At 48.4% G+C, this 12,995-nt stretch overlaps 1 protein-coding gene across 2 annotated transcripts in view; it reads right to left on the bottom strand.

The window, feature by feature from the left end:
• Window positions 1-12,995, bottom strand: part of PPP2R2A (protein phosphatase 2, regulatory subunit B, alpha) — a 25,582-nt gene that overhangs the window by 1,818 nt on the left and 10,769 nt on the right. The window contains exons 1-7 of one of the 2 annotated variants that reach the window (XM_009071037.1): window positions 6,286-6,295; window positions 5,907-6,004; window positions 3,280-3,445; window positions 2,732-2,844; window positions 2,364-2,541; window positions 1,368-1,532; window positions 122-291 (exon numbers count right to left, since the gene is read on the bottom strand). In XM_009071037.1, coding sequence (XP_009069285.1) covers window positions 122-291; window positions 1,368-1,532; window positions 2,364-2,541; window positions 2,732-2,844; window positions 3,280-3,445; window positions 5,907-6,004; window positions 6,286-6,295 — 900 coding nt within the window. Of the gene's footprint in view, window positions 1-121; window positions 292-1,367; window positions 1,533-2,363; window positions 2,542-2,731; window positions 2,845-3,279; window positions 3,446-5,906; window positions 6,005-6,285; window positions 6,296-12,995 lie in introns of those variants that run through there. The other variant, XM_009071036.1, reaches the window with a different exon arrangement.

The following is a 12,995-nucleotide window of genomic DNA, read 5'->3' as shown; positions in this document are numbered from 1 at the left end:
GAGTGTGGAGCCCCAAGCTCATGGATGCTCTGCCTGACCTCCAGACAAAAATCCAACTGCCACATCAGAAGGCTCAGCCTCCTTCAAGGTTTTCACTGCCACCATGCTCTTCTCCCAGTACCTGGTATGTTTCCACAGGTCTATTTTCCATATTTAAATCCCAGATCTTCACTGACAGATAATCTCTAGTCATCATATATCGACCACTATGGCTAAATTTGACATCAGATATGGAAGAGATGATTTCAGAGAAAAATGATCTGTTGCTAGGGTCTTCTGGTTCTTCGAACACTGAAAACAAGAGGATTTCCAGAGGTAAGTTTGTGTCTCTCAGTACAACACATGCCCAGGTTTGGTTACATTGTCCCCATAAACTCTGCACATCAGGTAATTCTGTGCTCCACACAATAACTCGCAGGGACAAACACTTCTGATACACTTGTCATACTCTGAAACAATCTCTGAAGTGCTACAAGGAGCTGGACAGGGACTCTGTGTTAGGAACTGCAGTGACAGGACAAGGGGCAAACTGAAGGAAGGAAAGTTTAGGTTTGATGTGAGAGAAAAAAGTTTTTCCCAGTGAGGGTGGTGAGACACTGGCACAGGTTGCCCAGGGATGTGGTGGCTGCCCCAACCCTGGTGGTGTTCAATCCAGGCTGGATGAGCCTTGAGCAACCTGATCTGGTGAGGAGGTGTCCCTGCCCAGGGCAGGGGTTGGACTGGGTGATCTGTAAGGTCCATTCCAACCCCTAAATTCTGTGATTCTATGATTGTCAGAGCAAGTTGAACTCAGGCTCTAAACAAGTGAATTTCTTGCTATTAAGTGAAGGTTTCATCCACACATGAAAGATTTCCAGCACTGCCCAATGCTATGACCCCAAAGTGTGCAGTGCTCTGTTCCCAGTCCTGTGCCTGCCCAGCTGGGCCAGGTCAGTCATTCCTTTGGCACAACACGACTCACCCTGAGCTCAGACCTGTTCAGCACCCAACACACACAGAGCTCAGCCTGCTGTGGCTGACAGGACTCACCCTGAGCCCAGACCCGTTCAGTACCCAACACAAACCCAACACACACACAGAGCTCAGCCTGCCATGGCTGACAGGACTCACCCTGAGCTCAGACCCGTTCAGCACTCAACACAAACCCAACACACACAGAGCTCAGCCTGCCATGGCTGACAGTACTCTCCTACACACACAGAGCTCAGCCTGCTGTGGCTGACAGGACTCTGCTGAGCTCAGACCCGTTCAGCACCCAACACAAACCCAACACACACAGAGCTCAGCCTGCCATGGCTGACAGTACTCTCCTCCTGAGCACCCCACACAAACCCAGCTCAGCCTGCCGTGGCTGACAGGACACTCACACTTCGAGTGTCTGTCGCACAGAGCCGACGCTCTCATGTCGCACAGGCGAATGGTTCCTTTACTGCTGCTGTACACGAAGGTGTTGCAGCTGTTGGGGTGGAACTCTGCAGCTGTGATCACCTCCGTCAGCTCCTCCATGTTGGCAGGTTTGATATCTACAATATCTGCAGCAGCTGGTTAAGGAACTTGCTCCAGTTTTCACGAGGAATTTGTCAGCTTTGAGTGCATTCAGCAATGCTTCCTCGGGCCTGGGGGACCCAGACACAAACCAGGTACAAGGGAAAAATCGAGGCACAGAGTTTGCCTAGAAGGCAAGATGGTAACATCATGTTTTATACAAGTTTGCAGTGAACTCTTCTAACAGCAAAACCTGCTACATTTTGTGCTTCAGCAGTAATTCATTCTGTGCTACAGATTCTCACTCAAGTTTTTCCTGCCCAGGAGAGAGTGTTTCCACCATGCAAATGCTACTTCTCCTTCGGATTGTTCAGCCTGGAGAAGACTTTGGAGTGACCTACCTGCACCTTCCAGAACCTGAAGGAGCCTAGAAGAGAGCTGGAAAAGGAGCTGGGACAAGGCCTGGAGGGACAGGACACAGGGAATGGTTCCCACTGCCAGAGGGCAGGGTGAGATGGGATACTGGGAAGGAATTCCTGTCTGTGAAGCTCTGGCACAGGGTGCCCAGAGCAGCTGTGGCTGCTCCATCCCTGGAGTGTTCCAGGCCAGGTTGGATGGGGTTGGAGCAGCCTGGGCTGGTGGGAGGTGTCCCTGCCCAGGGCAGGGGTTGAACTAGATCAGCTTTCAGGTCCTTTCAACCCAAACCATTCCACAATTCTGTGATTTCTCATGCTCTCCAGAAGTAACAGCCCCTCCATCTCCCAGGGACAAATAACCAGGATGTTTACAAACACTGTCTACAGAACACTTGCCACGACAGCAAATCAAACCCAATGGATTTCTTCTTCCCATCACACAGAACAATGGCAAAAAGATACTAAAACTCCTGTCTGTGATTTCTAGGTGCCACAGGTTGATCCGCAGGTCATCTGCAGACAGGTATGTTTCATAGTCACTATTGATGGAGATGGAATTGATGTGATACGTGTGAGCATTGGCAAATATTCTTCGTGGACTAGCTTCAACCATGAGGTCCATGGGCCTGAACACTGGCACCTGCAACAGATACAGCATAGCAGGTTTGAGAGGCAGAAGTACATCAGCACTTCCAGGCACAGCCCACCAGGCTGGCTGGAGTGTCTCAGGAGCAGCTGACAGCACAGCACAGGAAATGGAACGACCCTTGGGGCAGTTACTCAGAGCCAAGGCAGGAGAGGAACCACTGAGTGACTCAGTGAACACTCACCCGTAGTGTTGTAACTGTAGTAGGATCCCTATACCGTCCATCTTCCTCCTTTAAATTGTAACCCTCTGGTCTTTTGTCCCTTTCACTGATTTTCCATAGTTTTATTGTTTTATCTGAAAGAAAACCAGCCAGAGTTTAAAATGGAAGCTGTGGCAGAGGCACCAGCCCCTGCTGCTGCCTGCAGGGAAGACAAGGCAGCCTACGTGTGCCAACAACGACAAAACTGCTGCTGGGGAAACAAGACAAGAGAAAAAGCATTGAAAATCCTCCTCCACAGCTTGTTCTTTTCACAAAAGTTCGAGCAAGCCCCAGTTAGGCCTGGGACTGCCACGAGTGGCTGAAGGAGCTCTGACAGGCACTCACACCACAGGGACTGGAGGCTGAGCCACCACCCACCCCGTGCTGGGGACACCTCTGGCCAGGTAAGCCCCAGCAGCCACATCCCCAGACCCCTGAGTGCAAACCCAGCCTGATCCTGAGCTCGGGAAGTGCAGAGCGTTAGGCAAACTCCAAACTGCAAAACTGTGTGAAATAAAGTCAGCACTTACCATTTGTAGACAATAAAAACTGAGCAGCATTTTTCTGGGGTAACCACCTAATTTTGTTGATCTTCTCTTCAATTTCTAAACTTTTCAAGTAGTCAAACTCTGGTTCATGGCTTTGAAAGGTACTGTAAACATTGTATTCTCCTCTACTGTGGGACTGGGTTTTGTTCTAGAAAGAGAAAAAAACCCTCAACATTCACCATTCTCTCATCTTTAATTTTTCCACCTTCGTTTTCTCCAGGAGAATATTCCCTCCCCAGGAGAACTCCACAGACACACATATGGCAAATGTGCTCTGTGAGTACGTTGAGCTCTCCAGGCACACCATGGAAATCCCACATGCCACCTCTAAATTTACACCAGCAGCTCCACTGTTCTGCTTTGTAATCTCCACGTTCCCTCAGAGCTTCTAAACTGCTTAAGAAGCTTTTTCTTCCTCATTCTAGAGGGGGAAAAAAAGCTTAACACCTCTGCTGAATCCAGCCCTGACACTGGAGTCACCCCTGCAGTTAGCTCTTCAGGATGGAAGTGTTTGAAAAACCTCCAGATTTGAGGATTCCTCTTTCCACAAGGTGTTTCATGCACTGATACTGCTCTGAATGGGCTGAACCTCCAATTCCCTCCACTGGGCACAGAGACCTGGACCCATTCCTGCCACAGTGCTCACCTGACGTGGTCTCAGGCTGAGCCCTGTGCTGTGTTCCTGTCCCACCCACCTCACACATTGCACCATCAGATGCCTTTGCTGTGACTTCTTGACTAGGGACTTGGCTCTTTCCTCCTCTGTGCCTCGTGCCCTTCGTTTCATCCCTCAGTACCTCACCAAAACACCCTGGCTACAACCCCTGCTGGCCCACATTGGTGACATTCCTCGCATCACTTGCTCCTGCTTCATCCCTCACACTGATAGGGAATTCTTACCCCGGGAAGGAGCTGTGGGGGAGGGAGAAGGGGACAGGACGCTCAGAAATAGTCTGGCACTAGGATCCTGCACCACACCTCTCCCCTCCACAGCCTTCCCAGCCTGGGGGGAAGGGACTTTGTTCCAGCCTGTCAGAGCTGAGTGGAGCTGGGGCACTGCACAGCTCGGGAAGGAAATCTATTGTGCTGTAGGAAATGCCTTAGGAAACTCAGGGAACTTTCCTTCCATTCCAGACTTGCCATAACCACTGAGGCTTAAGTATTCTGCTCAAGTGTTCTAGTGAACCAGAGTAACAGATAACCCCAGTGATCTAGGAAATCCATCCCTGGGATGGAAGCAGAATTTAACCATCCCTTGGCACCCACAGGAGCCAAGGAGAGGTGTTGGCCCAAGCTCCCGGTGTCAAAGCCCAGTCTGGGCAGTCGTGGCTGCCCACACAAATTCCTGCGGGCTCAGAGCTCACTCCCTGCCTGGCACGAGCAATGTCCACACATTCCAGCCCGGAGGTGGCAGCACTTGGCGCCGGGTGAACTCACAGGGGCTTGTCACTCTCGGTCAGGGGTTCTCTTCCTGCAAAGCTCTGGGTACACAAATCCAAACAAAACACTGCTTTAGATACTCTCCCATGGAAAACTGCTCCAGACAGTTGTGTGCATGGCACAACCACCTACTGACACACCAGGGAATCCAGACCTCGCCGTTCATTCCCTAAGCACCAGGAGTCAAACTACACCAAAACCAATCCTGCGCAGCTCCATCTGACAAGGCAGGTGCTCCTTCCCAGCCCGGGGCCCCAGACCCCATGGGGGGAGCCAGAACCAAGGGGACCATTATTTCAGCACAGCTCAGCTCAGAGCAGGCCACGAGCAGCTTTAAGCTACATCGAAGGACTCCCAAAGGAACAAAGCTAAAACTCCAGTCAAAAAACAGTAACCAAAGAGAAAGGAAACAACAAAAGGAGTTGGTGCCCCAGGCAGGCTCTGGCCAGAGGAGCTGTCGGGCCTGGCAGCAGCTCCCACTAGATGTCACCCAGGGACCGAGGGATGGACCAGCACACGGCAACCTGCTCTGGGCAGCTGGGCAGCTCCTGAGGTTTGGGATCCCTGGAGCTGGATGGAAAAGGAAGGGAAGCAGTGAGATAACATCTCCCTGCCATGTCCTGTGCTGTCCTCCACCTGAACCAAATTCTGATCCAAGCAGTTCCTGACCAGAGCCTGAGTCAGAGATCCAGCACTGCACCCAGCCCAGCTCACAGCCCCAGCATGGAGCAGAGGCCACAGACCAACAAACAGGTATAAATGAGCAGATACCTTTGCTAAGATTCTGTGATTGCACCTGATGGATATCAGAATGGAAAAGGACATCTTAGGTCACAGTCACACACGCGCTCGAGGGCAACTTTAATCTCCCAGCTACAGTGCAATCTGCAATCAGCATCAGTCAGGCAGAGTCTCTGTGAAAGGACCAACCTCAGCTCCCTGAGGTCCTGTGTGTCCTACCTCCTTGGTCAGACAACAGCTAAAGAGTGCTGCAAGTGGCACGGACCACTGACACAAAATTGTCATTCGTTTCCTCACTCTTCAACATCATTACCTTCATCACTTCCAACCCAGACAAGCACCTTGTGAAAGGTTTGGATTAAAACCTGCTCCTCCTTAAAAATGGGACGAGCAGAAGATTTAATGTAGTGTAAGGAGACAGCACTCACCTCCTGCTCCTGCTGGAAGATGACAACTCTCCCTCCCTTGTCTCCTGTTGCTAACAACTCTCCAGAATGGTTAAATTCTACTGTAGAAATTATATCAGCTGCAGAGGAACAAAAAGAAACCCAAGTTAATAACCTGTCTCAATACCAAGTGGCCAAGACAGATATGGTAAACCAGGGAATTCATACTTCAGTTTAAGAATATTTATGCTCTAAAAATCGGGAAGGGTTTTCTCAGAATTCCAGCAGTGATTTCCAAGCTGCACATTGGGAATCAGTTCCAGCTCACCACGTCAGCTGCAGGCTCAGTGCTGGGCAAGTGAGCAGCAGATCCAACACATCCATGTATGTGGAAGAACAGCAAAGAAAAAGTCTGCCCCACAATTCTGCATATCCACCCAAGGAGATGGATAAATTCACCACAGCATTTATCTGGGGAAAGTCACTGCAAAGTTTTACCAGGTCACAAGTCTTATGACCAAACAGGCAGCAACAACAGCCAGAAAAGCCTTAAATTAAGAAAATGAAGATTTTCATCCTTAGGTCTGATGCTGATATATATTCTCTTTACTGTCTCCCTTATTAAGGGATATAAGGAATATATCCTTATAATAAACAGGACAATAAATAATAAGGAATAAATCCTTACTATTCGCCCTCATTAAGGGAAATGTTCTGCCTGAGATCTAGCCTGAACTTCCCCTCCTCCCATCTGAGCACCTGTGGCACTGCAGGTGCTGAGATGTTCACCCCTACAGGCAGTACCAAACACACAGGCTGAAGACTTGATCCTAAGGAATATATCCTTATAATAAACAGGACAATAAATAATAAGGAATAAATCCTTACTATTCGCCCTCATTAAGGGAAATGTTCTGCCTGAGATCTAGCCTGAACTTCCCCTCCTCCCATCTGAGCACCTGTGGCACTGCAGGTGCTGAGATGTTCACCCCTACAGGCAGTACCAAACACACAGGCTGAAGACTTGATCCTAACACAACCAGAAGAGCTGCATTCGGCACTGCACCTGCACCACCTTCTCCCTCCTGCACAACCCCAGAGGTCACTACAGGGTTTACAGGTACTTCTTTGCACAGATGTAAACATTTGTCCCTTAGTTCCACCTCGATATCCCTTCACAGCACTTACTGTTGTAGAAATACTTCTGAGACCACTAAATACTTCCAAGTAATGGTTTTCAGTGACCTGACAGCAAAGGGGTCTGGGGTGGGAATCACTTACACGACCTGAAATCCATTTACAAGGGAACATGTTTTGCAGCAGGCTGAGCAAAAAGCTCTGAGAACAGACACACTGAACAGTTGCTTCCCCTCCTCACAGAAATAGAACTCCACAGCCAAAACAAACCCCTGATCCTAAAATCTCAAGCTGTAGGAGAGGCTTTGGTCCCTGACCCATCAGCACACGGAGTCAGGGCAGACTCTGCTTTCCCCAGAGGCATCCAAACCTCCTGACAGCAGCTCCAACCTGGCCAGGGTTTCCTTTCCTTCTGCACATCACCTTTACTTTCACAACCTGCTCTAAGCCTTTCCTGTATTGCATCAAGGAAACAGCTTCACTTTAAGAGCTCCAATAAAAACAGAAACCACTAGCAAGGTCTGGACCCTGCACTAGATTCAAGGAAGGTTTTCCCATGGTAGACATGGGGACAGGACCCCGAGGAACCACAGGAATTAAAAGCTGGTGTCAGGCTTTGACCATCAGCTCCTGAAGCAGCAGAGAAAGGCTGTGCTGCCCATGGAATCAGGAGCAGAACAGCCATCAGTCCCAGCAGGCCCCAGGATGCTGTAATGACTTGGTTCCAAAGGCCCACGGTGAACCCGAGCAGCAATTCTGTGTTAATTTGCTCCCAGTAACAGAATCAAAGGCACTGCATTAGCAGAGAAGAGGCTATCTATTTTAATGTACCATGAACTTTCTATAAACTCTGCTCATAAAACATGCTTGGTAGGCAAAACATGTCACCTAGTCTCCAGCAGCAAGTCAATCACGGCAGGAACAAAGAGCCTCTTTATTCCTCCAGACCCAAAAGGTTTCTGTGTGAGTTTCTGGAATCACACTGATCTGCTGCCCAAGCAGAGAGCAAGTCCATCAGGCTGTTTACACAAGTGGAGCAATCTCCTGATGTTTCCAAGGGCTGAACAAAGAACTGGAGTATTTAAAACACATTTTGGTGGTACTTCATTGTTTATACACCTTCCCAGTGGCTCCCAATACTGTTTCTGGAATTTTCCAAAGGAGCAAATCAAACAAATCCTGCCATAATGTAGAGCAGATTACTTACAGGTTGGTAATTCTGTGCTGAGGAGTAGCAACAGTCACTGACCAAATGTGGAGCTCAGTTCTGCAGTTTACACCCTGAAGGATGGAGGAAGCTATTTTGACCAAACTGAACATCAACGATATTTCAGAAACTGTCTTGAATGGAAAACATTAAGAAACAACCTTTAGGATCATTATTAAAACCCAAGAAAGCTCCAAAGCCCCAATCTGAGGAAGCAGCACAGGAATGGATAAACCTAATGAGGGATGAAGGCAGTGAAGTGTTTGCTGAGAACACCTGAGCCACTGCTCCCAGACTGTCTCCAAAGGCACCAACACCTGCCCAGGAGAACCTGCAGACCTTGAGTGTCTGCAAAACACTTGTGGATTGTTTGGTCGTTTCCAATCCAGGGTGAAGCAAAGCTTTCCTGCTTCAGACTACTGCACAGCTGCAGCTCCAAAAACCAATGACACGACAGAAAACTGTGACTATTGATTGGACTTCCTTGTTTCCAGTAATGGTTTTGTTTTGGAGTTACATACTTCATTGTTGGGGGGGAAAAATCCAATGAAAAACACTGGAGAGAAAACAAAACTCTTCCAAGGCTTCAAATATCTGAAGCAGCTGCACAATGCCCTGAGTCATGGCAGCAGCATCCAGCCTGTGGCTCTGGTGTACTGCATGCAGCAGGAGTCCCCGTGGACTGTGTCAGTCTCTGAAGGCAGAAAGCAATCTCAGTGCTCAGAGGCTGTTTGCAGCAGTGAGGACAGTGACCACACACTTCTGTCGGTCTGCAGGGAGGAACTCCCAGCACACACACAACTACACACTCCAGGGAAGGAGTAAAGTGAAATGGCACTCACAGTGCAAAGGAAACACCCTCTGCATTCCAGCCCCATCCCTAATGTATGCGTGGAGGGGGAAGGGAACAGCATCCCATGCTCTAAAGCCACCGTGACCCGTTTCCCTTCCCTTCCCTGACTCGCGCCGATCCCTGCTCTCATTCCTGCATCCCTTCCCTCTCCCAAGTGACCAGGCAACGAGCCCAAAGGCAGCTGGGACAAGGCATTCCCACTGCTCCATTTACTGCTCAAGGGTCCCGCCAGAAGGCCTTGAAACAGAGCTCTTCTCTGCTAGAGAGGGCATCAAAACCACGCCAGCTCCTCTCAGACACGGGCCGGGAATAAACACTCCTGGGCAGTATTTCTGCGCAAGGAAAGGGGTTGTTCCCTCCCTCCTGTGCCGAGCAGCCCTGGAGTGCTAACAGAGCTGCCCCTGCAGCCAAGGGAAGCGACCAGTGCTCTAAGACAACTATTCCCTAGGATTTAGGTGCATTAAGATGGCTTAGAACTTACAGTGCATTTCCAACACGTTCTTAGACAGCCCAGAGATAAAGCAGATGAGGGATTAAGTTCAAAACAATGCGATTTGGTGGGTTTGCAAATTTATGCAAACGAGTTTCTGCTTAGCCTCGTGACTTCTTCGAAAGCACAAGGGAGTGAGCAGCAAAGGTCCATCCCCTCCCAGTGCCACCAGCTTTATGTAAGGCTGGTAATGCTCCTAAAGAGCTTTGCCAGGCTCAGTGCTCAGAGGATACCACTCCAAATCCACCTGCTCCGTGAGCAGAGCAGAGTGAGGAGATGGCACTGGGACTGATCTTTACAGCATCCACACTGAAAAATAATGCCAGGAGCTTTGGGAAGGAGCTTTTAACCTTAAATTGATTTAAAACCGACCCACCATGCACCACCTGTCCCACGGTGACGGCTCTGGGCTGCACCTCACTGGAGGTTTTATTTGTGCTCACCGAGTCTGGCACTGCATCCTGTGACTCCTTTTATGCCAACTTCATTGTAAACCTACAGGAAAAACCCTATGGAAGGACGTGTTAGCTGGAAACAGCCCTGAACTGGTCCCCGAAAACACTTCATCTGATGAGAGAATGAAATAGTTTTGGGGGGTTTAACCCTGAAGAAGTTATTAGTAAGTGTTTCAAAAATAAATGTGAAAAATCCTCTGGCATTAAACTCCTAACAGCAGCAGACAGAAGAATGTCCTCTCTATATAAACAAATGCAAAGCTGTTTGGTTTCTGCATAGAAACCATTAACCCTCATCACCCTGATTAATTGCTTTCTATTTTTAAACCTTAAGACAAGACATTACTGCAATTCCTTTCAGAACACGAGCACAGGAAACCAACAGGCCAATTCCTTTCTTGCACCAGGTGAAAGAGAGAAGCTCCAAACCAGAGCTCCTGGTATTATTTTTCAGTGTGAATGCTTTTAAGACCCAACTGTAGAGCAATTTTCTGTACTCTGCAGGTGCTCCGAGGCACGCGCAGTCACTGCGTCCAAACAGTTTCCAGGCTTTGCAAGAGGCCTCTGAGTTTTCACTCCACCAACAAACCTCATTAGGAAAGCAACAACTAAGCCGATTCCCCTTTTCCTGTCTTGGTTACACATTTGAGAGTTTTCCCCTGCAGAATACCCTAACTAATCTATTCACCAAGTGGGATTCACCTGCCTTTGTTAGCACTGCAAACGATTTCGGAAGACTAACAGAGATGCACATCTACACAGGGAACATTTTACCAGGGTCAAAAAGCAAATGATGAGCATTTAGTTCACATCTCTTAACACACATTCTTCCCCAAACTCAAATATTCCTTAAAATATGACAGGAAGTGCCTATTTGCTTTTCCTAGTCACACTAACCCAGGTCTATTGTTGGCTGAAACAAAGGTCTTTGGACCTGCATCGCCGTTCCCAGGACATTTGACACCGGTTTATTAATATCATAAACACAAGAGGCCCAAGTGGCACAAATCCAGCCCTGGTGCTCAGCCCAAATACCCTCAGACAGGTTGTGGAACTGCAACATTCACCCACAACTGGGAACAAGCACTGAAAGGTCACAGCTTCGCCCTCAGCCTGCTCTGTGTGCTGCAATGAGAGACAGGAACGACACCCATCAGAGCAAAACAACAGCTCAGCCTGCCCACGAGCTTTGCTCCCTCCGACCAGAATTGTTCTGCCTTCAAACAAACACAGAATTCTGCAGCACATCTCCCTGGCAGCTGTCCCAGGTGAGAACTACCGTGGGGTTCAGTGTGCTGAGAGCACAAACCTCAGCTGCTTGGAGCTCCCAGCTCTGAGCTTCCATCTATTTTCAGGTGGGGAAGAGGAAGAGCAGAGTGGCCTCCCACTGAGAATGTGTCACACTCAGCGTTGCATCAATCCCTTTCAGTAACAGTGAAAACTCCTCTTCGCTCAAGGTTTAGGATTACCAAAAAAAGACAGGGAACTGCAGTGATCCAGAGGCTGGGTAACATCACCCCAGAGGCTATGCACTCCTAGCTCTCTGTCAGGAAAGATTTTTTTCATGTGAAGCAGAAACCAAAAGAACAAACATGAAGCAGCTAAACACAATACCTATACCTGCATCTATGCTCATACTACCTAAGCAACATCTGTGTCAAAAACCTAACTCTTCTAGAAGATGGAAAAAGGGGAATTGGCTTAGTTGTTGCTTTTGTTGTTGCTGGCTGGGGCTCTGGAGACCCGAGGGATTCCTGTCAGGTGTTCAATAACCCTCTGCTGTTGAGTCTGGGGTGTTTTCAGGCTGGTGCAGCTTGTTTGGAGGTGAAAAATGGCTCTGGCTTGAACTGGTCCTGTCCCAGCGTGCAGCAGTGTGCACATGGAACTCTTCTAGCTCTTCACTTACTCATTTTCAAAGCTTCATCTACTAAATAAAAAGCCATTTGGCATTTTGGTACCTGGCCTAGGTCTGCCTGTGCTCTGCTCTCATCACAAATCACATCAGTTATCCTGGAGAAATCTGTTTAGACGCAGAACCTCAGGCCTCAATCAAGTACCACAGAATTCTGGCAAACACCAAAGTTTTTGAGAGCCCAGAACAGACAGAACCAAATCTTCCTTAGACACACTAAGAAAAAGAACATGTGTTGTTTGGTGTGCAGCAGTAAAACTCCACCTAAAAGTGAATTGGTTCTAACCCCAAGTGACATCTCAGCTGAAAGGTAATACATGAAGCCTATGGATTGTCTGAAGCGGATCTGGCAGCCCCAGGTTGCTCTAAGTCACACAGCAGAGAAAGCAGAAGTGTTACTCACAGAGACACCTCGATGAATGACACAAGGAAGAGCTTCCTCCCTCGGACTCTTCCTGCTGCAGCCAAAGTCTCTGCACTAAGCAGCATCACAACCCCTAACAGCTTCATCTCCTTCGGGAAACTGTTCACCAGCAAACCTACACTGACTGCTGAGACAAAGATGACAGAATGGTTTTGTGCAGAATTTAGTTGGGGAGTTACTCATCACTTCTGTCCTTTGTACACTTGCATACAGATCATACAGATCTAATTATAGGGGAACAAAATTAACTCCAGCAGGAACTAACTCCATGCCCACAACTGCTCCATCTGAGATCCCCTCAGGTGCCTCAATGTTCTGTCACTATCACTCACAAAACCGAGGGACTTGTTGAGCAAGATGAGGAGAACTGAGACAAAAAGGCTTAGAAATCAGAGATTTGATCACTTCCCCTCTAACACAGCATTTGTCTGGCTTGAACACTGCTACATGACTTGTTCCAACATATTTTCTGCCTGCAGAGCTTGAATTTACAACCCATCATTAATAAAGCTACAGCAAAACTGTTTCTGCATATTTCATTCCCACCAGGGTAACATCTCAAATTTGTCCCTGCTGAGGACAAAAATTCAGGTTTACTCATTTTCCAGAATAAACTTGCTGCTGGAACAGAGCAATATCTATGGCAGAGCAGC

This window comes from Acanthisitta chloris, unplaced genomic scaffold (genome assembly GCF_000695815.1).
Source record: "Acanthisitta chloris isolate BGI_N310 unplaced genomic scaffold, ASM69581v1 scaffold20743, whole genome shotgun sequence".
NCBI lineage: Eukaryota > Metazoa > Chordata > Aves > Passeriformes > Acanthisittidae > Acanthisitta > Acanthisitta chloris.
This window is presented reverse-complemented; position numbering and strand designations above follow the sequence as displayed.